Source organism: Ascidiella aspersa, chromosome 7, assembly GCF_963924565.1.
Source record: "Ascidiella aspersa chromosome 7, kaAscAspe10.2, whole genome shotgun sequence".
Lineage (NCBI taxonomy): Eukaryota > Metazoa > Chordata > Ascidiacea > Phlebobranchia > Ascidiidae > Ascidiella > Ascidiella aspersa.
In genome coordinates this window covers 21,373,997-21,399,977 of record NC_139453.1, presented here as the reverse complement: position 1 = coordinate 21,399,977, position 25,981 = coordinate 21,373,997, and the positions used below count along the sequence as shown (strand labels likewise).

Genomic DNA, 25,981 nt, shown 5'->3' with positions numbered 1-25,981 from the left:
TAGAAATTAGAAGAGACAGTCTAGAAAATTAAAATTATTATCACTAGAGCATTGTTCTATATACACTTGTTAGCCATTCTGCATAAGGATTATCTATATGTAATTCAACTAATCAGATAGTAACTGAATTGCATTGTTTTCCATTTGAAAAGATCGAGTTACCCGGCAGGTTTATGCAAAAGCAATGAGTTGCGTGTTTCGAGCCCTTTCGTCAAAGACTGGTCGCAGACAGCAATGATGGCAAAATCCCTGGGTTGTCGGAAGGCGTTGGACGTCTTCGTTGTCTTGTGTTATGCTTTTACCACTATTAGCATTGCCACTGCTACTTTCTCGCCATCTACTGCCTACAAAAAGGACGGCAGCGTCGTACTGGGCGGCCTGTTTCCCCTTCATTATACCGCCGAAAGACCGGACAATTACAGGTAGGCCTAATCAAATCTGTCAATCGAGCATGTCGTTAGGCCTTAATCAGACGAAAACTATAAATGGCGAAACACATTGTCGTTCCAAATCAAATTGACATTTGTCTTATCGACCAACGGCGGCTTGCCAGTCCAATTAACAAACGAGGAAGCTTTCAGGCCTAAATGCGTGGACCTCGAGCAAAGTGGACTATCTTCGAAACCTTGTGTTTCAATGTTGTTCCATAAAAACATTTTCGTTGTTCCTAAAGCAAGATTTATACTTGGCCCGTGTAAATTAGATCAATAGCCATTTTTTCTGTTTTGATTAGCAATGCCTTTAAATGCAAATATTTTCATAAAACATGTTTTAGATAATTTAATTGAAATTCCCGCTTGTACCGCATTTTCTAATCGCAGTTTGCTGAGCGAGCCAATGCCGTTGGAATGCAAGAGATACAACTTTCTAGGCTTCCGGTGGATGGAGGCAATGATATTCGCTATTGAAGAGATCAATAACAGGTAAAATGAATGCACATATGTTTTGCTGCATTAAAACGCAGTGTATTCAAACGCCAACAAGTCTTAACGCTTAGGGCCTACTATAGCTTTGCTTGAACGCATTTATTAATGCATGCATATAAAGCCTGTGAGCACAATTTAAAAATTGTGTTACCTTGTAATGTTCGTAATTACAAGCGGGCGAGTGTTGCTACCTGCTAAAGATACGTAAGCCGCTAATTCAGTTACTCGCCAAGGCACAATCGATTTACACTCCTTCAATTAATAGAAACGCCCAAGGGGATAGATTGTGTAAGCTATTGATTAAACCAATTATGTATACTGACTTGTATAAACGGAATTACGAAGTTTGACTCATCGCTCCACATACGTAAAAACAAATTGAGAATAAGATTTAAGCACACACTAAACTTTTACAAGTTCTAGAGTTATGATCATGTCTAAAATATAGTATTATTTAGCCGCGGAATGGTGGCATATTAAGTTACCTACAAAACTCAGTTGCTAAAAAGATGAACAAAATAAAACACCACCATGCCAAACGGTAACAGGGAAGACAGGCGGTAATATACGTAAGTCATCCCGCTTTTGCATTCTAATACTTTACTAAAAACCTAACAACTGGGGTCCAAACAGGTAGGCAAACCATTAGATTAATTTGCAAGTTAAAAGGAATTGTCAACTATTTGCTTCTGTACAGATATCCTAAATGTTAACGGTCGTCTATAAGTGAGAAAGGTCGTTATTTATGCCTTCTTGTTTCAAAATATTGGTCACCCTGTGAGATAAGTAGGCCTACTGCTTGTAATTCATAAAAAGCATACGTTTTTATTGCGTATAATCGTGAAAACTGCGATATCCCAACTTCTAATTGTAAGCTTTTTTAACCTTTTAAACCCCTTTTTACCCGTATAATATGCATAAATAGATAGTTTGTCTATTAGGATCCTACAACATCGTTGAAACAATTTATAAAGCAACGTAAAATACGTGGGTTAGGGTGCGGGTTGAGTGTAATATTTATTATTGCTTAACCTACCCAAACCCAATTGCTAACCCGCTCCCCAACCCATAGATAACGTATACGGTGTGGTAGGATTCCAAACCAGCGCCGTTTATCGTTACAGCAGCGAGATTCTCCCCGACCTGAAGCTCGGCTGGGAGGTGTACGACACGTGCAACACGCACGCTAGAGCAGTGACGCAGACCCTCAACATGGTACACGCCTTTCACGACAACTGCACCAAGACCGACGTTGGTAAGTCGAGCGGAATTATGCGACTGCTGGCGCCTTCGCGTCACCCGGGAGAAACGAGAATGCGGCACATCGCTTCCGCGTGATTTATGCCTTCGCTATTCGCTGGAATGCGAAAACAGGGTTAAGTGGGACTTTTGCTTCGGGGTGGGAATTGCGGGTGGGCTGGGTGTACTTTGACTAGGTTCCTTGCTCACTTTGCTGACTGTTTCTCTGATGGATGATTTTTTTACTTATTTGAAATGAAATGCTAACCAAAATGATAAAAACTCACGAAGTAAAAGCCTTGTCTCTCGTATTGTACACCAACGTGAATTACTTAATGATAGGTTGATGTTTCTGCATAAATCGGAACAAAGGGTAAGTTTAATTGAAAGAACAACTGAGAACAAGTATGACATTTTTTTCAAAAGTATAAATTAAGCGCTTAAATGCATATTAGTTCGTGGTGAACCTTATGGGTTATATGGGAAAGTAGACCAGACACACTTTTTGATCTCGTCAAATAACATCTTTGAGATACGGATAGACTATGTCAGGGGTGGCCAACCAATCAGATACCAAGAGCCGCATCTGTTACTTGGTTAACCGCAAAGAGCCACTCTATTTCTTGCTCACTTCCACAAAGCGCTCGCACGAAGAGCGAAAAGAGTGCCTTTATTAACGTTAAACAGACAAAATTTTAATTTAAAAGGAGACGTGACGCATTGGATGAAAAATTACACATTTTTCGATATAATGTCATTTATCAATACTATTTGCGCATAGTTTTTGCGTTTATCTTGTTTAAAAAGTGTTACTAAAAATACAATGGCCTTAAGGCAAACAGTCGGAGTCGGAACCCGCACTAATCCTTAACGTAACCAAACGAAATCGAAATATTTAAAAAATCATAAGTGCCGCATACAACTGGGTGAAGAGCCGCGTGTTGGCCACGACTGGGCTATGTCAACGTCAAAGGTCAGTGGACACTTTCACAGCAATACCTCATGTTACTTAGCGATATGCCAGGAGCAATAAACTGGTTTTAAATGAAATGTCATGCAATTTGTTTCGCACGTTTTATCTTATTTTAAAGTCAATAATACAAACGGAGCACTTTTTGTAAATTTTGTTTCAAGCGTCGTTTCATTGCGGGATGGGTAAGCAGGAAACATATAGTTTGACGTGTTTTTTTCAGTGAGTTTGAACACTGCATATTCTGTTCAGCAATTGCGATACGCCCAGATTCAGAATACACGGCTTAACCTCACAAATGCACAAATGTTTTGATGTAAATTCTTCCAAGTGTCAAATATTGAATTATTACGTGTTATTGCTGAAAACTGTTTGCTACTCGTTGCATATGGTGTCACGACAAAAGTTTTTCTTCAGTCTTAAGACTGCCACCTGATTGTCGTTAAATCAATAAAAACTAAAACTAAAATAAAAATAATAAAAAACCTCACAAAATGGCCAACTCGCAGTATTTTCCGTAAATTGCAAGGCTTAAAAGGGCTGTGTTAACGCTCATATTGTGCCACTTCGCAGCTCCAGTGTCTGCAGTGGTTGGTCCAACCAGCTCCGACAAGTCGATCGTGGTTTCCAACATACTCAGTGTCTTCGACGTCACTCAAATCAGCTACGCATCGACGAGCCGTCTACTGAGCAACAAGAATATCTACAGGTAAACGTCCAATTTTGGGTTAGCAGACCTGAAACGTCTGTATTACGGAAAAACCCATATACTACTTGGAAAAACCCGTCGCCTTCTCTATGCGAAAAATACAGCAATCTCGAATAGTGATACCTTTCCCGATGGTTGAAAAGAAAGGGTTTTCGTACAGATCCGTATATTTATCCAATAATCACCGATATAGGTTAGCAAAGGCTATAGAAGCCTTGGGGTTGTGCTTACCGTATAGCTGAAACCAGAGACGCCCTCAGAAAAATTTTCAGGGAGGACAATATGAACATATATGCATAATTTGCTTAAATATTTCACTTATATACAATAATAATAATCGCATTTTGAAATTGCAGAGTGGGGTGCCCCCCAGCCTTGCTCCCTCCCTTGGGGTACCCATGGCCGAATCTTTATTAAGTGTCATAAAAAACTTCGACAAAAGTCCAGTGCATATTTTTTAGCTTAGTTTTAAAACGGTCGTAAAATCGCGAAAAGTTTTTTAGAGACGAATTCCATTTTTGTCAACTTTTTTACATATGGCCTTTGTTTTTTACAATTGACTTAATGCCAAAATCTAAGGTAACTTATTTATTTTATTGTTTTTGTTGGTTAAAAATACCTTTGTTGTCTAAAGTCTAAACAAAAAGGTGCGCTGAAATGAAAATTTTAAACCGTATACAGATAGCAATAAAATTTATGAGTTTTAAAGGATTAGATTGTCAGTTTTTATTTTGGTATAATATCCATCATTTGATCTCAATTCAGCCATTCAGTGGTCTGCCGCAAAGGCCTCGAATTTCGCACCAGACGAAAATCAATTGACGTTAATTCGGCTTTAAGGGGAAAGCGGTAAAACCGCAGGGCTGTTTTTTGGAAAAGGCAAAGCAATAAAGCGAAGGTAAACAGGCCGAGAAACCTACACCAACAGTTTCTCACAAATCGACTGCGGCCTGTTTAAATCTATTCTTCTGTAATTGGGCCAATCTTCATGATTTTCGTTTGAAGTGGCCGCGCGAAACAAAAAACAGTTAAAAGGTTACAGGCCATCTTTATCTTTATCTTGTCGACCTCTTTTATCTTTTATCTTGTCAACCTGTAAATTTACTTAAAACATCTCTCCTATACAATCAAGCACACGCTAATATTTTTACATCCTCATATATATCGACGCAAAGTTGAAGGTAGAGTTATTTTTTTACCGAAACGCATACAAATTTTCAGGTATAATGGTACGAAGTTAAGTCATAATGGGACCTTATAAAGCATGCACTTAACAAACTGGACTAAGCATTCGATTTCGTGCAGAAATATCCAAATAAAATAGGGAAACATTGTTTTGGACAGTGTCTCGAAAAAATGGTCGGATTTTTGCCGGCAAGCCTAATTCTTTTAGGCGAACTCAGGAGCGGATAGTTCTGCTTACTATCACCGCTGTATCGACGCCTTTATTGGGAAAAGTAAGAAATGTTTTCGCAATAGAATAATCGGTGCTTGTAATGCAACACGTATAATATATATTTTGCTTGGATTACGATTATTATTGTTATTACTCTGTCGAAAGGAAGATATGATTGACTTTAAATAGGTATGGTTTAGGTAAACAATACCATACATCTTTAGTACGCCAAGAAGTAAGGGGTGACTTAGTTTTGTGACCCGACGCTTTTAGCTAACTGTCCGTCATACTTTTTAAATGTGTTTGACACTATAACAACCATTTGACGAATTAGATTTTCATTTGGGCGGTGATAAATCGTAATGATTTGACTTGAGCTACGAATGATCCGTAACGGTAATTTCCCGTGCGCTTATTATTCTGCCTCGCGACCGACAGCCACGATTCACGTGTTGTATTGTATTCTATACGTAATGTTTTATTTCACCGGCAGTTAATTGGTCCACGCTCGTCGGTTGTGTGCGGGCAATATATCACGTTTCATAAATCGTGAGAAACATCGATCGCTTCTGCTGGGGCCATACGTGGAATGTTGAATATTTACCGAAACCCATATGCCATAAAAAATATAACAAACGAGCCTCTTTGCAGCGATTGATAACTCTTATCGTTATCGGTACAACACTGTTAAATATTTGCGAGTCCGCTTAAACGTTAAACGCGCCATAAACCTTCTGTATATAGTCTTTGGCTCCTGTGCACGAACCGTTCTAGATTCTGTGTGTGAAAATCATAGATCGGAAGGCGCCTTTCGCAGCACAGTCTGCCAAGACGGCACAAAAAGAATTTACCGCAAAATTCTGTTTTACAACAAGAAACACCGTTTGACAAGTATGGACTTGAATTGCGCCTGATTATATCATATGACCATATAGGCGCTGACATTGCACAAAATACAGTTACGAAAAAATACGCCGTATTTGCTACTTTGCAAATATACGAAAAGAATATTTACGTGCGAATATGCGCAGTGCGCACGCAAAAGGTATAATGTTGCATTTTGTGTTGTAGTTCTGAATCATTAAACCTCTTAAAGAGATGCTCGAAATGGTAAGTATTCATAATTGCCCATAACGTCAACAAAGGCATTTCTCTACATTTGGTGAATTACCGCAATTCTTTGTTTAAAAGCCAAACGTTTACTAAAAGCTTCGGAAGTAGGGCCATCGATTTCCTTAGTCAACCTGCCTGACATTGTTTATCTACGCTTGTCACTGGATCAATCGAATACCTAAGCCTGTGTTTGGCTTTCGCAAGGACGCACTTGACAATTCACGACAGACAGGCGGGCCAAACACTCGTTATGCATAAGCACTTGACATTCGGTTTGTGGGCGAACACTTTGCGTTGCATACGTTTCCATCGGCCGATTGAGGAGTTCATCTTTTTTCAGACGTTGGAAAATGATAAGTGCCTTGCGCCACATTCCGAATCTGTTCAAAAACCATACTTAGCACGGATACAAATACATTCGGGTTTCTTCATGATGAAAAATCGTGTTTCTATATTCGTAAATAAGTAATTCAGGTGTAATTATAAGATTTCAGTCTCAGGTCGATCATTTTACGCCTCGAACTGTTGCGTTGTGTAGCTTAAATCTACCCTAAATGTTCTGAAAAACGAATAGAGGTGTTACATTGGTTATTTAAAAGGTTTGCGTGAGGAACATAAACTTCTTTAAAACATTAACGCGCTTATATAGTTATTTCGTTTCGCTTTTTGCACAGGTAGAACCTCACATGTCACGAAAAGTGCATAGTTCTGTGAAGCCGCCACTTAATTTTTCTGAATAAATTCGCCAAGGGCTAAATGTCATTCAGAAATATACACAACGGTCGTTTTTAGGTTTTATTTGTGAATCAGTATGCCTGCCCTACGCGTTCCGGTACTCGTTTCACCAATGCAGAGTTATTAATAGACATATCCACTTAAACGAACGCCGTTTATTTGACATTAGGCTTTCGAAAATACGCTGATTAAACAGCGGAATCACGTCCTGCAAATAATCGTGACTGTGCAATCGCAGTTATCTTGAATGTTAGCAGATAACATAGATATAAAATATAAACAATTTGCTTTTTAAATGCAAATCCTAACGAACTACAAGACCTAGCCTACTTGTATGGATATATTAAGATAAATACCAATATCCTAGGGTTTGGTGTTTTTCCTACAGCATTGGAATTCAATTCAAAATAATGTAGATGGAACTAATCATGATGTCTTAATCTGCCTACTCTTAAACCATATTACCAAGTGTATTACAATTGTGTGTTTATTACAACGTTTTGTTAAACAGCCTGGCCAGGTTTCACGGGACTCTAGCCATAATACCTAGAAATAAATAATATCAACGTCAGAACAAAAGCACAGTTCGGAATAAAACCAAAAAGGACTTAAAACCAAAAAGGACGTAGAGTACCGTGGAAGAAGCCCCAAATGCGTCGAAATAAGACCTAAATGGCCAGAATCAGGCCTACACAATCTTTTACCTAACCCCACCCCTAAGTACACCACTAACTCCCCAAATAATTTTAACCCTAACCTATTTTCTAATCCCACCTTTCACCCACCAATAACCCAAAACAGGGCCGAAAAACCGGTGCCAAAATAGCGGCGCCTCAACGGCGTCACCTTTATACTATAGTAAAACTCCCCTATGCCTTGCGAGGCAATAAAATAATTTACAGTACATAGTAGCAGCGCAACAGGGGCAAGCTGAATGGTCGTCAACACAAGCCACCCATTTAACAGTCTATGTAAACAATTTCACCGATTTCTGACCACTTTATTGCTCGGCAGCTCGTTTTTTCGCACGATCCCAAACGACGACGAGCAGGCGGTGGCAATCGTCGACCTGCTGGCGCACAACAACTGGACCTGGGTTGGAGCAGTGGCAGGCGACGACGACTACGGACGACCAGGGATCGGACGCTTGAAGGAGGAGGCCGCCAAGAAGGACATCTGCGTCGAGTACACTGCCTACGTGTCCAAGGTGGGATTTGGGACGGTTCTATAGTCAGTATGGTGAACTAGTGTATTTTTAAATGACTCAATTCCAAGTGGAGTATGTTTAAATAAATAACAAGTGAAGTCCCTGACAGTCAGAGCAAAGTCAGCTCCACGACAAGTACTTGTCATAAAAATAATACCTTCACCTATTTTGGGCAAACTTATCCAACTCAACTAAAACGCAACATATATTAAACAAATTGTTTTATGTGCAAAAATTGGATAACCCAATTTTACAAAACAAATTTCTCAATGAAGACACCTTATTTCCCAATTGTTTGCCCAAAACACTTTAGTCAAGTAAGGTTAATTCAAAACATTGACTTAACTCATTACAACACTGTACCTTGTATGAGTGTCTTTTATGTGTGCTGCTTGGCTTGCAGTTTTAAGTAAGCTCTCTTCTTGATTTAAAAGTGATAAAAATTAAGGTAAAACACTCCTGGGCAAAAGTGCGAAACGGTACCATTTCGTTTAAAATTTCAGTTTTGACATAGAGCGTTTCGTTTTTTCGATCGAATTGTCACAACACGGATAAAATGCGTCGCTGCTGCTGATGTCACCGAAGCAGCCTAAATTTAGGCCTGTTTAAAAAAGGTGACCAATTCCGTTATCGCATTCACTTTTCCTGCAGCATCCTCATTAACGGAATCACTGTGAATTTGGCGTGCGGCCGCGTTAAATAGTCACGTTTTGTCGTTAGCGCGTGCGCGAAATAATTAAAACATCCTCCGTTGACGCTGTGTAATCGGTCCGCAATTTGTGTCGTGCAATCGTTTCACTTTACGGTATTACGAACGGAATTCATCAGCATTGTCGTGTATTTCCGTCCCGTTTTTGCATTGCGCAGTGGTAATTGCGTTTGCTCACTGCACATCCTAATTTTATCGGAAACTTCATATACGGTATTTTATTTTATTTTTTTCCGAAATTTTTGGCATATGAATCCCGAGGTAAAAAAATCTTACTCAATCTTTACCTAAAAAGAATTTCCTCTTGCTCTTAACATGCCGTCGGATGTTGATATATGGCAATAGAAGACATCAAAGTCACGATTTACGTCAAACAATAAACGTCAAAATCACGATTAAAACGGCCTTTCCTGTCAAATGGAAGCCAAAAGGCTCGAGACTGATTGAAAGACTATCACTTTATATTTGTCCCAAGAAAATATTTGTCGTGCTAACTCAATCAAGTGCCTCCTGCTTTGTTTGTTGTCACATATCACCGACTTTTGGTCAATCAAAATGGCAATATCTTGAAAACAACTCATACCAGAAGTACGCTCTAATTTGGCTGCGCTTGAATAGAAGTCGCACCCGGTGTTTGACAGTAAAGATGTCATTGATTAATATGAACTGCCAAACATGGCTATATTGGTCGAAAACCCCATTGGCTGTCTGTCCATTAGGCTTAATACCATCATGCTGTTGTTTCGTTTGGCCTATATAAAGAGTACGGGGTAATTAAGATTTGGCGAAGGTGTGAAAATAATAGGCTATGCATCAATTATTTACAAAGCTCAATCAGCGGCAAGCAATATATTATTTGATTTGACTGACGTCTAATTAGAAGATCTTGGTTATTAGGTCTAACTCCTTGACATGGTATTGGCCGTCACTGATAGGCAATTGCTGTTTGACATTTTTTAATTAAGGATGTTATCGCGAGAAGACATTAGTCAGTCACATTTAATTTCCCTTGACAGCCTATACCTTTCAGGCAAGAATTTTTATTAATAACAGTTAATAACCAAACTGCATCGTATAAATGCAATCAGGATAGTAATTGTCACTCACATGAAGAACATAAAAATGAGAAGGCTATATGTGTTTTACTGGACTCTGTAAAATTACTTATCAGTATGGGTTAACTAATCGCCAGTGGTTGTTAAACTTTTAAGCGTTCATCAGGCCGTGTCCCCCAAACTTTGCCAACTCTTATTACAAAAAAAAAATCGCGCTCCCTTACACTTTTACTATATTTTTTTGTTCGTTTTAAGGAATTTGTTGTGCCTGTAGACGCCTTGTTTGTCATGTAACGCCGTGTAAAATCATAAACTCCATAAAGTACAACTTTTGTTACCCTAAACTATACAAATGCTGTTATTTCGAGCAATATGCGAATCTATTTAATGTGCCTAAATGCGTAATGTATACCCTTTAACAATGAAAGTTTTAACTTTTGAAAATCACGACAGATTTTTTTTTTATTTACACTGTATGGTTTCGGCACATTTGCGAAGATGCGATTCAGGTGGTTACATGACGTTTAAATTTTCTGAAGCATTTCTGATATTTTATGAATCAATCATTAAACAATACACATATTTCCACTTATTTTTGCTTTTTGGTGTCTGGTGACGCGATGTGAACTTAGAAAGGTACTTCTGCAACGCGAGACAAAATACGGTAACCCATGACGAGGATTTTAAAACGTGAGAACGATTACGTGTCCTGTTGTCAACTTTTACGCACATCCACAGATCGTATATGTCAGAATATCAATAATTTACATGCCACGAATGCTGGTAAAAACTAATTGGCAACAATCACAAAAACGTGTTTACATGTTTAATACCTCAGTACCTCATCGCGTAAGGCCGATTTCAGTACTTGAGTGACATGACATCCCACCCATGATATCAACTGCTGTCCAAAAAAGCACTAATACTAAACGAAAGCTGTCAAGCGAAACTGCATGCCTTACACCAGTGTTTCGCAACCTTTTTTGGCTTACGGTACCCTAAAGAAATTATAAATAGTTCGCGGCACACTTGCTTGTATTTTTGCTGAGTGGTTAACTGGAACGTTACAATAAACGAGACTGAAACAGCATATTAACTGCGCAACAAGGTTGAAATAAACTTATTTTTGGGGAACTTTTATAGGTATTTTGGAACTTTTATCGTAGACAAAAAGTTGTTCTATCAAGAAGCTTTCCAACAGAGCAAAAATTTAGATCCTAAAGAAATTGAAAAATCTCTCGGTAACCTTAAGAGTTGAATATGGCACCCTGGAGTGCCTCGACATACCGGTTTAGAACGGGGGGTCGAACTGTTTAACTTTTCCGGTTCAGGTTCGGTTCGGATACAATATAAGTTGCGTTAAATCTAGAAATGTGGGTCAATAAATGTATAAAGAAATCTTTGAATTGTAAGCCATTTAGGCTGTGTTACGTGACGTATCAAAAAAACAGCAACTCATTATTGAAATATCTAAAAATAAAAAATCAACGCTTTATTAAATCAATATTAATATGTTTGTTATAAAAAAGTCTCCCTGGTTAAGAACCACTGACAAGGACGCTTTTACCAGCTATTCTCTTTCGCAGTCGATGAGCCCTTCGCAGCTGCGTCAGGTTGCGCAAGAAATCCGCGACTTCAACGCCACAGTGTTCGTTCTCTTCATCAGCGCCACGCATCTGGTGCCTCTTGCTGAGCAACTGCACATACTTAACGTGACCGGGAAGGTCTGGATTGCTAGCGAGGCCTGGGCGACCTCGGCTACTGTCCAGCAACTCCCAGGCGCAGGTGAGGTTTTCAATTGGTCGGGATAAGGTCGGAAATGGAGGAGCGAAAATCCGGAATACCCTAGATAGAGCAAAATATACATTTTTCTAAGTATGGTGTATTGTGAAAGGTTTTCTTCTCAAACAACATGGCAATATCGTTGCCTTAACTATCGCAAATATGGCCATTTTTAAATATATTTCATAAATATTCAATAAAATCGACATTTCGCAGTTTACAGACGTTTCAGCAATACCTCCTGCCATCATAAGTGTAAAAATCCAAGTGTTAAGGACAAAGCAATTTTGCTTTTCTAAGTACAGAGTCGTCGGTGTTTCACCAAATATAGAACGTCTTTCAAATTTTGAAAATGCTATTTTACGAAATAAATTTCATGTTTTAAATCCTGATATTGAAACATTTGGTGTTTGTGCGCATAGGATTGATATAGTTTCAGCGACGCTAAAACATTACCGCGAATAAGCGTCATCCCAATCGACCAATAGCGTCACGAAAAAGCCTAGTTTGTTTGGAACCATACACTGTCTAGAGGTTCGACGTCAGTACAGTTTGACGACCGTAAAACACGCATTTTTTTGAACTTAAAGACGCATCGAAATGTGTTTTCGCCTTTAACGCAGGCCTGTGAATAAAGGGATAGGGAGAAAACGTTGTTAAGTCCAGATTCGGCGAACAAGGTAAAATAGACAAAATAAGTTACTTCGACAATGACCAATGCAATTAAATTTCAAAACCACTCAGCCTAGTTTTAAAACTAGAGCCTAATTTTAAAACTAGAGAACATGACGTTCGTTAAAACTACAAACTCGAAGTCAATACTGATTGTACGGAAAGCTGTTGTTTCGCGGAATTTTGAAGTTTACGGGCGATCAAGTAGAACAACAGAAACGCGTACTGTGCTTTTCATCGCTTTTCTTTGATGGAAAGGATGTGAAAGAAATGTACTTTTGGGCGTAAAATGATTCACATTCCCCCACAAGCAAACACACCTTTCCTTACTCCTACCCTCTGTATTGCTTGCTTTGCGGGCAACCTGAAGTTGCCTACCACTGCTGACGTTTGCTTATAAAACCGCGTCTAAAGTCAATGTTCAAATAGTTGGTTTAAATTGTTCAGTGTTTTTTTAACAATTTTTAGAATTTACATTAAAAAGAGTTGTTATTTTTCCTCTATCGGGCCGAGACTGAATTTGTTTTGGGATCATTACCACAAAAAGCAAGTTTTATATGGCAACGACTTTACTTGTTTAAACGAGTGCAAAAATGAACACACTCGCGTTTAGCGCATTGATTACTTTATAAAAATCGGCAAACATATTTTTTTTTCTGTTTAACATTTCTGTTTATTTCTTTTCGTAAAAATGCCGGTTAAGCATATAAAGCCTTCTCATTTTAATGTTCTTCACGTGAGTGACCACTACTGTACTTGATGCATTATACGATGCAGTTTTGAAAATAACTATTATCAATAAAAAATCTTGCCTGAAAGGAATAGGGTGTCAAGGGAAATCAAATGTGACTGACTAACTGTCTTGTCGCGATAATATTCTTGATTTAAAAAGGTGAAACAGCAATTGCCCAATAGCAATCGGAGAGTTAGACCTAATAACCAAGATCTTCTAATTGGACGTCAGTCGAATCAAATAATATATTGCGTGTATTTTTTTGTAGACGAAATTTTCAAAGGGACGTTGGGAATTGCGACTCGGGGCGGCCCCATGCCGGGGTTCCGAACTTTTCTGGAAGGGGTTTCCCCGCAATCCCAACCGAGCAGTCCATTCATAAAGGAGTTTTGGGAGCAGTCGTTTCAATGTCGCTGCCCGGAATCCGTCTGTCCGCACAGCGAACACGAAACGCATTCGCCAGAGACAGGTTTAATGCAGTTCATTGAATTTAACAATTCTTTGTTAGGAATGACAAGAATTTAAAATTTGACAAGAGGTTTAAAATAATTACTGAAACTTTGTTGTCTGGATGCTGAAATGTTTTTTTTTATTAGAACGGTGAAAGAGCAATACTGTAACAACTTTTTTTAAGGCTTTATTATTTGTAAAGAGTATGTTTAATACAGGCCAATGACTCCTATAGGGCTTTTGGACGGTTTTTATCGAACATATATTTCCATTTTTAATTACAAAGTTGTAACTAATGTTTAATTTTGGAGCATAACGGTTGGAGGTTGTAGTAAGACGTAAGAATATCAAAGCCCATACAGAAGTATAGGTATCATTTTGAACGTTTCGAAGAACTCTTTATTCATTTTCAACGAAACATTTAAAATGATAAAAAATGACGTTCAAAGGGCTTTGATAATCCTTATTATGTAGAGTTGAATTGCTTTTTTTTGTTTCTTACAGATGTTCAATGCACCGGTAATGAGGTACTGGCCGACGCACCAGTGGGCAGCGCCTACCTCGGCTGGGAAGGGGACGACCTCGAAAAGACCTACAACGTTTACCTTGCCGTGCATGTTATTGCCCAGGCTCTCGAGCAAATCATCGCTTGTAAAGACGGCAACGGATTGCTGAAGGTTAGCTGCTTTTTGGCCTTTGTCGTTACTATCAGGGTTAAGGGACACCGATTGTATAAGAATACGTATAAGCGCTTTTCAAAGCTGGGTTTGGCGATCTTACAGTTCTCGAGCAATAGGCTTTATAGGGCACATGTAGATATACCAAATCACCAAAGCGTTACATCAAAGTCAACTGTTTTTTTCCTTTTGATATGCCAATGCAAAAATTAGTGCGAAACACGAATGAGTTTCGCATTTTGTTTATCCCCGCCTGTTTTTTTGTTTGTCCCCGAAGGGTCGCGGAAAGTTTCACCAAGTTGCTTGCTAACGTATATAGTCGTATCTGAAAACAATGACCGTATGCGAAATTTTCCGAAGTATGAACGTATGGCTAAAATGTTGTTGCGCAGCATGGTAACGTAGTGTCTGATAATATCGGATCAAATTTTGTTACGTTCGTCGAACAAGAGGAGAAACTTTCATTTCTATTTTGCAGTATGACATCAAAGCCAAACAAATGCTAATCTACTGAGTTTGTGCCTTAAATTAAGGCCCTTAATGACAATGCCTGTCGGGCCACTGGACTTAGAAGTCGGGCGGCTGGACGTAGAATGGGGAACCACTCAGGTTCCCGTTACTACATATAGGCGCGTTGAACGTCACCGTCTTTACAACAAAATGCGTCACGATGCTGCTTAGCACTTTATCGTGTGCAACTATTTTTATCGTAGATCATACCCGGATATACGTGCGGCCTGCGCAGTTTGCTGGGAACGCTTGCTAATTGTGTGTTGCTAAAATTAGAACAAAATATGGCCGAGAGGCATTTGAGCTTTAACGTGACACATCGAAGGCGCGTAGCAATAACGCCGACTGCCGTGACTATCATCATATACCTGCAAGTTTATCGCAACGTGCGGTCCGCACATACGTATCCTTGCCTCATTTTCCCGCCATTTAAAAAAAGAAATTTTCTGAAATCAAACCGAAGGTTTCCTTAGTTGTTGAACAGCCTCTTTTTGAGAGGGGTTCTTTTTTTCGCAGGATCTATACCTATTGTAATCTTAAATTTGTTTACAAAGTAAAATAAAGACTGCCGATGCGGCGGTAGGTTAACTATGTTAATAACCTAAACTAGCATTGTGGGCCATCTTTTATACATCCGCCACTGACTTTCCGTATTATAAAAACATTGCTTAACTTTAAAAAATAATTTTGGGGCCTTGCTAGTCATTCTTCCAAGTTATTTTTTTAATACGGTAAAATATATGGTCGAACCACAATAATCAAAGCTGCCTACTTGGAGACTGGAAGCAGAAGGCTTCTATAGGACACTATACCCTAGGGCCTAGGATAATGTTTTGTACTTTAAGATTTTGATGTTGTTAAATAGGACGGAAAATGTCCGAAGATCGACAGTTTACAGCCGTGGCAACTGCTCGCCTATATGAAGAACGTCGATTTTGTTCCACCTGGGCAAAATCTAAAGGTCAGACCGTTTCCATTGACATTTTCTTTCGTTGCTGTTAAATTTTGGTATAAAGATTCAGTTAACTGTGATTAGTTGACTGAAGGCCTTCTCGCCGGCGGTAAATGTTAAAGGCAGTTTACATTTTTGCCATATCTTTCGAAAATATCCTAAACACGAATGTTTTGTTTTTGTTCCGACTACAGAGCGAACGATTTGGAATGGTAAGTAGCTTCTATCTCTCGTTTGCAGTAGTTTGGAGTTTTTAACAGACGCATGAGGCACGGCCTGTATTTTATTTTAACTGGTACCTACTTCATGTTTTGTTGACATGCCAGTTCAGAAATAGCATTATTCAGGAAATAATTCTAAACAACTTTCCTCAAGGTTCCATTAGTTTCTTTCATATCTGTTATTCGTTTTGTTCACTCTACGATTTCTTTGCTTTCTGACAGTTTATGATATCATTACACAACTTCACCGCCATACACGATCTATTTATATTTTGCCCTCTGCACAGAATATATAACTGTATTTTAAGTTTCAAAAAAGCAGTAAATTACTGATTGTACGACCCTAATATGGGTAGAATATGGTTTATATATACAGACTTGGACAATTAAATTAGGTTTAGCTATTTTAAATTCGATTACGATTAAATTTAGAGAATTTCAGTTTTTCTAAATTAGATTAGAATTAGAACATTCTAGTAACAAATTTTTGAAAATCACAACTTGAATTAGAAATTGAAGTAGAATTACATTTAATTATTTGCAATCAATTTAATTTAAATCACGATTTATTCTAGTTAAAACATTGGTGGTAAATATACGACAGGTGTCCTATTTGTTATACATTTCAACTTAGTCTATGTTTAACTCTAAAAATCCCCATAGTTCCGAACACAGAGTTTACTACAAATTCTTCGTTTCGGCTGAAAGAGTAAAAAATCTCTTTTAATAAAGTAGCATTTTTGGTAAAATCCGAAATACATTAGATTTAGAGCACATATAAGCAATTTAGAAATGTGATTAGAAATGAAATTGGCCGCATGTTGCTCTGTTAAAATAGAAAACTAGAATAATCTAGTCGCAATGCATATTAATTTTTACGTTGTAATATTTTCCAAGCAGATTTCGAAGGATAACGTTCATAGTAAAAAGGGGTGGGAATGCTTGCGACAGCAAGACACTAACGTATTTATATTAAGCAACTCCAATAACCTCTTATTAGACATGGGTGAAAATAACCGGCATTTGTTTCTGCTATGAGCTTCTTTGAAACAAAGCAGCTCATTCCTTTACATTTTTGTTGATGCTCTTTTTGGGTTGTGATTTTAATAAAGTTTTGCTTGTGTTTTATCAAAATCGAATATCGTGGCAAGTATATGTCTTATCGTTTGTTTTATTTTTACATGTTTCCACATCCGCTTCGATATATTTAGCCATTATTGGCTACCTTAAAACAACTTAAGATATGGCAATTTGTACGCCATTCTACTTTGTCAGCAACTTAAACTGGCGAATATGACCTATAACGAATTCTGGCGTGTTTAAGCTAAATGACGTTTAACGAACTTTACTAGCACATTGACCCAATAAAATCTAACAGCTAACGTTGCCAACCCACAGTTTACTTTCGATCAAAACGGAGATCCCAACGCGTCATACAAGCTGGTGAGTTGGCGCCCTACACAAAAGCCAAGCGCGGATCAAGGCAATTTCCAGCTGGTTCATGTCGGCAACTATTCGGTAATAACCAAGCCCCACTGGTCGATTGACGACAAGCAGATATACTGGGCCAACGACTTATCAGAGGTAGGACATATGTTTCATTATCAACGAACAATACATGCGCATCCGTTTTTTTGGATTTTGTAATATTATTTGTAATATTAAAAAGTTTGCCAAGCGAATTACACGCCTAACCTTGTTTAAGTTGCGTGGTAACTAATTTCGCAGTCTTTTTATACAAGGCAGGGCTGCGGAGACGGACTCGGGATTTGAGTAAGACTATACTAAATAACTACCCGAGTCTGTGCGCATGCTCAGTTCCAAATTTGAACATAAATGGCCATACAGGCTGTATGGTGGGCGCCTGGCTCGGGACCCGACGAAATCGGCAAATTTGCCGGAGTCGGACGAAAATAGGTTTATACAGCAAATAATAAAAATCACGAGTTTTGAAGTTTTAATATTTTTTTCTTTCAACAGCCCCCGCCTTCGATATGCAACACGCCCTGTCAGCCTGGTTTCTATCGCCTTCAACTACCTAGCGTCTGTTGCTTCAAATGTTTGGAATGTCCATCCGGCGAGATATCAATGCTCGAAGGAAGTCCATCTTGCATCAAATGCAACGCGACATTGATGGCAAACAACAATCGCACGAGTAAGACAGCCCACTTTTATGTCGACGCTGTAATCTTGCAGACCACGCAATTTTTAATTAGATCGAAATTGGAGTAGCGTGCGTGTGCTTCTATTATGATTTGTGTTTCTGTTAACCGCCCTGTTGGTGGCTTTTTGTGCAGTATTCAAAATATTTAAAGGGTTTTTATAATGTTAAAAAATAGAAAGTTATTTTAAAAGGATATAAAAAGCTTTGCTTTAGGTAGACTTTCGGTGTTAAAATGATTATAGCTCTTATACTTACACTACTGTAGACCACTCAAACTAACCTTTGCTTCTGACTTATATTTCCTTAACTTTTTCATTAAGAATGTATCCCGCGGTTCGAGTCCTACGTGCGTTGGAATGACGTGTTCGGAATCGTGTTTTCCTGTTTCTCTTCCCTTGGCATCTTAATCACCCTATTCATTTGCGGTAAGCAAACGTTAGGTTGCAATATAAAACGGGATTAAATGTAAGGCAAAGGACACCTGGTTCACAAATTCGAGGCGATGAATATATAGACGACAGGTTGTGTTCAAAGTCCACAAAAGAGTCGCCAACTGCTAAACATACACGAAATAACCCCCCAAAAATCCCTACAGCTTAAAGGGGTTGGTTTTAACTCGACGCTTTAAATTGTTTAACCATATAAAGTTTAAAAAATATGCAACCATGCTAATGTAAATGCTATAAAATTTTTCAAAATACTGCACAAATTAATTAAACTTTTTAAGGACGGACTGTAATGACACAACGATAAAGCGAAAGTCGTTTAGGGTGAGATCTTTTTTGGAAGAACAAGCCGCAAAACCTGCTAATGACCTTGTCTTTCAAATGTTGCCTTTGTCAACGCCAGTATTTTTACACCCACAGGTGCGTTCATCAAGAAACGCGAAACACCACTCGTGAAAGCCACCAATCGACAGTTAAGCTTTTTCCTCCTCTTTGCCATTTGCTGTTGCTTTTTCACACCGTTCCTCTACATCTCAAAACCACGCGATTGGAGCTGCAAAGCAAGAACAGTAAGCACATAAAGTATTCTACAGTATACTATTACTGCTTAATCAATTATTCATCCACTTTAAAGGGCCTTAAAAACAAAATTTTATCGAATTTGAGTTATTTCTAAACACCTTCTGTTCATTTATCTATGATTTGGATCCAGACCTAAATTGCCGAGTTCGCAAACGTTGTTTTATTCGAAATTCGACGGCTAATGTTAACAAATTTAAATAAGTTTACTCTTTAATTGGGTATACTTTTGTTTATTGCAAAATATGTCGTCAAGTAAAACTGCAACATTTACTTACTAACTTTTCTCGAAATAAGTTTCTTTAAACTAAAATACTAATTTTACTGTGAGTTTAAGTCCTGAATACTGATGTGAACGATGTGCTTTTTTAATTTTTTAAAGAGTTACAATTTTTTTAGATTTTGTTCAGTCTAAGTTTTACGATGTGCATTGCCGCCATCCTGGTCAAGACCCTTCGAGTGCTGACAGTCTTTAACGCCAAAATTCCAGTCGCCTACAAAAAGGTAAACTCAAATCTTGTGGTGTAAAGTTATTGATTAATTTTAGATGTCAACCCAACACTAATTTAGTTATTTACACCTTTTATGATCAGTATTTTGGTGGCAACAAAGTTTTCATTTTAGTAAATATGTTAACAGGACATGTAATACTATCAACTCCATATTATAGTAACCCTTAAGATCAAGTCAACTTACATGTGTATTAATTTTGCGCAAGTTTGTCATCGTTGAATATGACTGTTTGTTTGTCATGTAATTAAAAAAATCCAGGTTCAGGACATATAACCAAGTTTTATTTAAATAAAAAACTATTTTGATACGTAGAGCGCAAAGTGGCTTGGAGAGCACGCCCAAATTTTCGTGGTACTGGCGATAAGTGTCGTCCAAGTTGCACTGTGCGTCGCTTGGCTTATTGTGGACCCACCTACCGCACGCAAAGTCCCTAAAGAGGTAAGCACGAACATTTTACGATTTTTATCCCAGTCTCTTATGGGAAAACTTTCAATTTCCGCCATGGTAAACAACAAAGTACTTGCGTGAGCTACCTCATATTTCCTTAATGACTTTTAGTATTTACTTAATGCGTGATTTATGTCAGTCTTTGTTATGACCACGTTCACGCGTACGTCTTTTCGTGGCTTAGCTCACGAAAATAAGAATTTATTCATTCTATTGGAGCATTTAATGCAAAATGTTTTCTCCAGAGCAATTCTTTATGGGTCAACATTTTCATGGCTAACCTTCAGATCTCCGATATTTTGCACTGTACTTCTATTCCGATACCCGATATGTTTCGTGTAATTACAGTCTGTCTATCCGATACCTAATGACGTTATTATATGGCAAACTTGAAAATATGAATGCAATGGTGTTTTTTAGGTTTGGAAGCTAAATTACCCTCTGTTGGGAGTTTATATTTTATGAAAAGATTACATTTTAAGGAAGAAAACTTTGAACTAAATTGGGCTGAAATGCACACAATAACTCGGTATCGTATGAAAAATGAAAAAAATGTGTCCGACACTTATATTTGATACTTATATTTGGTATCATATTTCGGTTCCCTTTCCGACAAAATTAAACATTCCTGGCATAATCAACGCGTTATTTCACTTCATGCAATGTATCGTAATCTTTACAGGCTTTTACACAACTATCATCGGGTAAAACTTGGTTTCTTTATCAGTGCTATCTTGTTTTCAAAATTAAAATTGACAAACCCGGTTATCAAAAAGAGTTATTTCACGTGCACTTGTATCGTGGCAGGGTTCGTTCGACACTCTGGCGGTGGAATGCACGATGGGCAGTGTGCCGCTGGTCGCCTGCGTCTACGGTTATCTCTGTCTTCTCGCACTCATCGCCTTTGTGATGGCATTTCGTGCGCGAAAACTGCCGGAGAACTTCAACGAGGCGAAGTTCGTCACATTCGCGATGCTGATTTTCTTCATCGTTTGGCTTTCCTTTATTCCGGCTTATCTGACCACTTCAGGTATATGCACAGGACGGTCACGGACCAACAGGACTATAGGTATCATAAAAATGCAAGTGTTTTAATGACTTGACGATTACCTGACTTAAGTGCACTTAAGTCACAGTTTTCAAATGACTTGGCTTGGCTGAAGTATTACGGCAAAATGGCTTGGCTTGACCTAAGTTTTTATGGACAAATGACTTGGGTTGAAAATAAGTGTTTTCATTCATCCTTTTTAATAAAATTGGGTTATTTGTCTTACACAGAGGACAATTCGCTTGCTATACTTGCGTTTTGTGTTAGTTTTAGTTAAGTTTTTTCTCACAATCGGGCGAGTTTACCAATTATAATAATGTAACGTTTAAATTTTATGACAAAAATAAACTTGCTCCAATTATAACTTTTATTTATTCGAAAAGACTTAACTTGGACTTTTTTTACAAATGACTTGACTTAGACATGACAAATAGAGCACATCTTATAGCGAGGAGTTTGGCTAAACATTTAAAACTTTCTAACAATTGTGTTTTTCGAGAGAATCAAGAACGATAGCAATATAAATGATAAACGAAAGAGTCTTCAGTTACGATGCTATTTTAGTATATATATTCTTTTTCTCTGTCGCATTAAACCATCCTCTATTGATATCCATAGGAACCAGTTCAACCGCAGTTTACTGCATTGCAATTCTCGCCTCGACCTTCGGACTTTTAGGCTGCATTTTCTTTCATAAGCTCTACGTGATGTTTGTCACGCCAAGTCGAAATTCAATACAGGTAATTCCTAAGCATACCTATAAATCATTTACTTCATATAGGTGTTAAATACCAAGAGTGGTTTAGTTTCTTTAGTTAAACTATTCTTTTAAAAACTCTCTTAGATAAATGTTATGTAGCTAAACATTTTAAATCATTTACTGTTTCTCATTTGTAAAGAACGTGCATTTTATGGAATACCAAACTGTTAAGGCGGTTTTACTATTTCAACCTTAAATTAAGATCGATATTTTAATATGCCAAAATGACTAATGACTACTATACAAAGCACATATTTCAATGCAAACTATTTGATATAGTTAATGATCATACGCTCGCCACAAATGTGTAACGGTTAAATACGATTGCAGGAAGTACGAAAGAACACCGCGCATCACGCGATGCGATCAACACGATCTGTTCTGTACAATGTCAACGCGACGACTACAACTGTAGCGGAATCACCAGTTTTGGGTAAGTTAGAGTTAAAATCAACCTATTATGGTCCTTAGTTTAAATTTATTAATAAATCGTATATATGTTGTGATGTAGAGATAAACCTCCTGAAGTTTTTGGAACGTTTGGTATGTGTGTTAAATATAATTTTTCGATTAATAATTAACTTCCACATTAACGTTTCAAGTGTATTTGTTTTATTAAACAACATTCCTCATTGATTTTCGAATATGTTTTTGCGAACGAAAGCCTGTATGGGTAAAACGAGTATAGAACAAACAAATTTGCCCACTTTTGCTTGTTTCGTCTAAAGTTTAGACGTTTAGACTCTAAAACTATGTTTTACGCGGCCATCTCTTGGCCAAACAAGATCTTCTTGCAACGCTCATTAGGTCACCGGCTGTCGTCGCCTTGACATTTTTGCGTATTAAAATATCCTAAATTTGACAGGCGGCACGACGGATGTGAACGGACTGCGTGCCACAGCAGGACGCCCCAAGCAAAAGGCGGAAACCCGCACTTCCGTGTCTTCCGTAAAGCGGAGCCAGTGGCGCCAGAGGTACTTGGAGCAATCTAGGAAGGAGAAACAAGAGGTGCGCTGAAAAGGCGTTGCGTGACTATATGAACTTTAAATAAATAAAAAGCGTAAGCGCAACGAAGGCAGTTTATGCAAGTTGAAATTAAGAAAGTTACATATACAAGTGAAATTAGGAAGCTTAAAAATACATTTTTTCAACCGGAAAAAAATATTTGCTGATTTAAATTTTTACTGTTGTAAAGGTTAACTTAGATGTACCCAAAAGAGATTCGCCAAAGTCTCAAAGATCCAGCCAAGGCAGTCGAACATCTATCCACAACATTAATTCCGAATCTTCAGCAAATGGCAGTCCGGCCTTTAATAGGGGTGATCGTCAATCAGGTAAAAAAAAATAAATTTAGTAATTTAACTTAAATAAACTAAAACAAAGTTTTCCAACTCCATGGGTGATTCCTATATTTCGCTTAATTTCAACTTTGTTAAAGTCGCAATTTCACAACTCCAGGAAAGCCAATTTGGCTATACAATACATGTTTCGCCGTTCTTGTTTAACCTATTTTATTTCGATTTGTTTAAGCTGGCGCCGACGGTTCGTCAACAACAATCCAGGTCGGAATCGAAGGTCACATAACGAACGATTCAACTTCGAAGCTGACTAAATCGTAAGGATGATTTTTGCATAGCGAATTGCATCCCTGCTGATTCGTATAACTTGCTGCTTTTGTTATCTGTATCGAAACTGTCAAGCTTCCAAGCTTCCTAATTGTCTGTGACTGACGTTTGACGCAAGTTTTTTCTTGTTTTGCTTGTCTCATTTTTTGTAATTTAAAACTTATTGTGTTATAATTTAAATTAAAATTATTTTGACAGTCATTAAAAGGACGTTTAAATGTTCTAAGAACAAAAGTTTTACTAAATTCAACTTAGTTTACGTATTTGTTTATATCTTTGTCGATGTTTAGTTTCACTTGTTGATTTGCATACTTTTTTAATGTTGTATTTATTACAAATACCAGCTGTACAATGTCTGCATGCTAGAAGGCTGAGCTTAACTAAGATTTTCATATATTTTTCAGCCTTCCTGCATAAAAAGGTAAATAGTGAGCGTAACTTGCAAAAACAACCCAGCATGTTCATTAACACATGGTGATTGCCGGCCGTCCTGCATGTATTTTTTGTTGGAGCATGGCATTTGCGGTGGATTATTTTATGTAATCTGTAAAAACGAATCAACGTCTGTTTGGTCGTCTCTGGTCGGCAATTTTGCTTGTGTGTCGCTTTTAAATAAACCTTTTAAAACTAACCATAACAAATTGCATGATAATACAAGTCCTGTGAAATGGGCTAATTTTAAAAATGCGCAAATTGATTTAAGTTTTACTTCTTAGAGTGAATTGTGACGAGTCGCCAAGTGGAAGCTTCGAAGTAAAAGTGGACGTGAAAGTTAACATTCACCCAACTGCAAGTCGACAGAGCTACTCCACCGACGAGTGAGTGAAATATGCGCCGTTGATTGAATGGCTATTGCTTGATTTGTCATAATACTTAAACATTTTCTTTGGTATTAAATACTTGGTCGTTGCACTATATCTGGGCGTTTATGTTATTTTTAACCATGAAAACAAATTAAAATTTGCTTTGATTTTTTTGAACCCCCCCCCCCTTACTTTTTAAATCAATGTTAAATCAACGCGTAGAATAACAGGTTACAAATACTAATTATTTGCAAAACAATATATACAGGGTGGGACAAAAGTAGGCTTGTTAAACTTTTTTTTAACAGCGTTGAATGGCCACCACGCTGATATGATACCAATGGATTATTTTTGGGGGGTGTTGGAAGTAACAAGGTGTATGAGAAGAGCCAAATAAATTTACTTTTAGACCCAAACCCTACTTTTTATAACTGTAGGCCTACTTTTGGCCAACTCTGTATATATAATAAATATATATATATATATATATATATATATATATTTGTATAGAAAAACAATTCAGTTTTATGTATTGTAGCAAATCAATTAAAATCTCTTTTGCAGTCCTCCTCCCGATTACGAAACAAGCTCCACGTCAACATCACGTGATTGCAGTTTGCCGCTAAGGAGCGCTCCCGGGTCTATCGAAAACGTCAGTGGCGAATCGAAAAGGAATTCAAGCGCGGCTGTTAACCGAAGTCATCAGGAGGTGAAAAACAAAAAGTCGGTAACGAAGTCGTCACCTCCAGTAAGCGCAACGTCACTGACGTCATTGCTTGGTGACGTCACTTCAACGGCGTCGTCAGATTCCCTGAGTGGTTCCAAAGGAGTCGAAGGAGTACTTATTACAAACGGAGACTCTGTTACAGAAGCCTCCCGCGCTTAATGTTGTTGTATTTTGTTTATTCTTAAAAGGGCCAAAGTTTCCACCGTTATCTGATTTGAACGTTCCCAGGTGTTTTTATTTATTGTGCTATGCTCTTTTACTGTGATTTCCTATATATACATTATACATACACTAAAAGCGATGTAAGCGCTGGTAAAAGCAAAAATAATGATTACGTTATATGTAATTATATATATTTCGATGCGTTTTATAATAATCGAATAATGGGCATCTTTGTATTTCACAATACACTATTTTATAGGCCATCATGTATCACTTAAAATATTCTGTGCTAGCCGTAATAAACGATTCGATATAAAGTCATTTATTATAAGTTTCGGATATACTATTTAGCATTTACATTGAAGCCAGTTGATTTTAGTAAAAATAGTTTACCTATAACCCGCCCTAACTGTTCTGTTCAATTTTGCATGCACAAAAATATTTTTTCTTCTAAAGAGTCTAACTCTAAATCTAAACCCTAAAAAGGCCTAAACTAATCTTTCAGACAAAGTTAACACAAATGCTAAACCAAGTCAAACTTCATTTATTTTGCATTTCTGTTTATTGCTGAGCTTCAGTGCCCGGAAACCACTGTTTTGCTTGTTTTTACTGTTAAAGAACAGCGTATAATCGTGTACTTGAAATAAAACT

The 25,981-nt window shown here is 37.8% G+C and overlaps 1 protein-coding gene across 2 annotated transcripts; it reads left to right on the top strand.

Moving 5' to 3' along the window:
• LOC146138299 (extracellular calcium-sensing receptor-like) lies at positions 1 to 25,981 on the top strand. 2 transcript variants are annotated; one of them, XR_014501397.1, is made up of 24 exons: positions 1 to 422; positions 822 to 923; positions 2,051 to 2,181; positions 3,709 to 3,844; positions 8,103 to 8,295; positions 11,646 to 11,844; positions 13,515 to 13,715; positions 14,201 to 14,373; positions 15,749 to 15,844; positions 17,455 to 17,640; positions 18,037 to 18,211; positions 18,541 to 18,645; positions 19,087 to 19,235; positions 19,645 to 19,749; positions 20,071 to 20,196; positions 21,013 to 21,235; positions 21,872 to 21,993; positions 22,344 to 22,446; positions 22,879 to 23,021; positions 23,209 to 23,347; positions 23,544 to 23,628; positions 24,043 to 24,059; positions 24,355 to 24,456; positions 25,006 to 25,019. XR_014501397.1 is itself a non-coding variant. In XM_083393385.1 (23 exons), exons 1-23 carry the CDS (start codon positions 235 to 237, stop codon positions 25,325 to 25,327), a joined length of 3,504 nt encoding a protein of 1,167 aa, XP_083249511.1. In that variant the 5' UTR covers positions 1 to 234; the 3' UTR covers positions 25,328 to 25,981. The 2 variants fall into 2 exon arrangements, 1 of the variants encoding a protein (XP_083249511.1); XM_083393385.1 differs by lacking the exon at positions 24,043 to 24,059 and having other exon boundaries at positions 25,006 to 25,981.

Excerpts from the sequence above, each read along its gene's own strand:
- LOC146138299 (XM_083393385.1), top strand. The coding sequence starts at position 235 with ATGATGGCAAAATCCCTGGGTTGTCGGAAGGCGTTGGACGTCTTCGTT. Across the intron at positions 18,212-18,540 it reads GGCAAACAACAATCGCACGA|AATGTATCCCGCGGTTCGAG; the intron begins GTAAGACAGCCC and ends TTTTTCATTAAG. Across the intron at positions 19,750-20,070 it reads TTCCAGTCGCCTACAAAAAG|AGCGCAAAGTGGCTTGGAGA; the intron begins GTAAACTCAAAT and ends TTTGATACGTAG.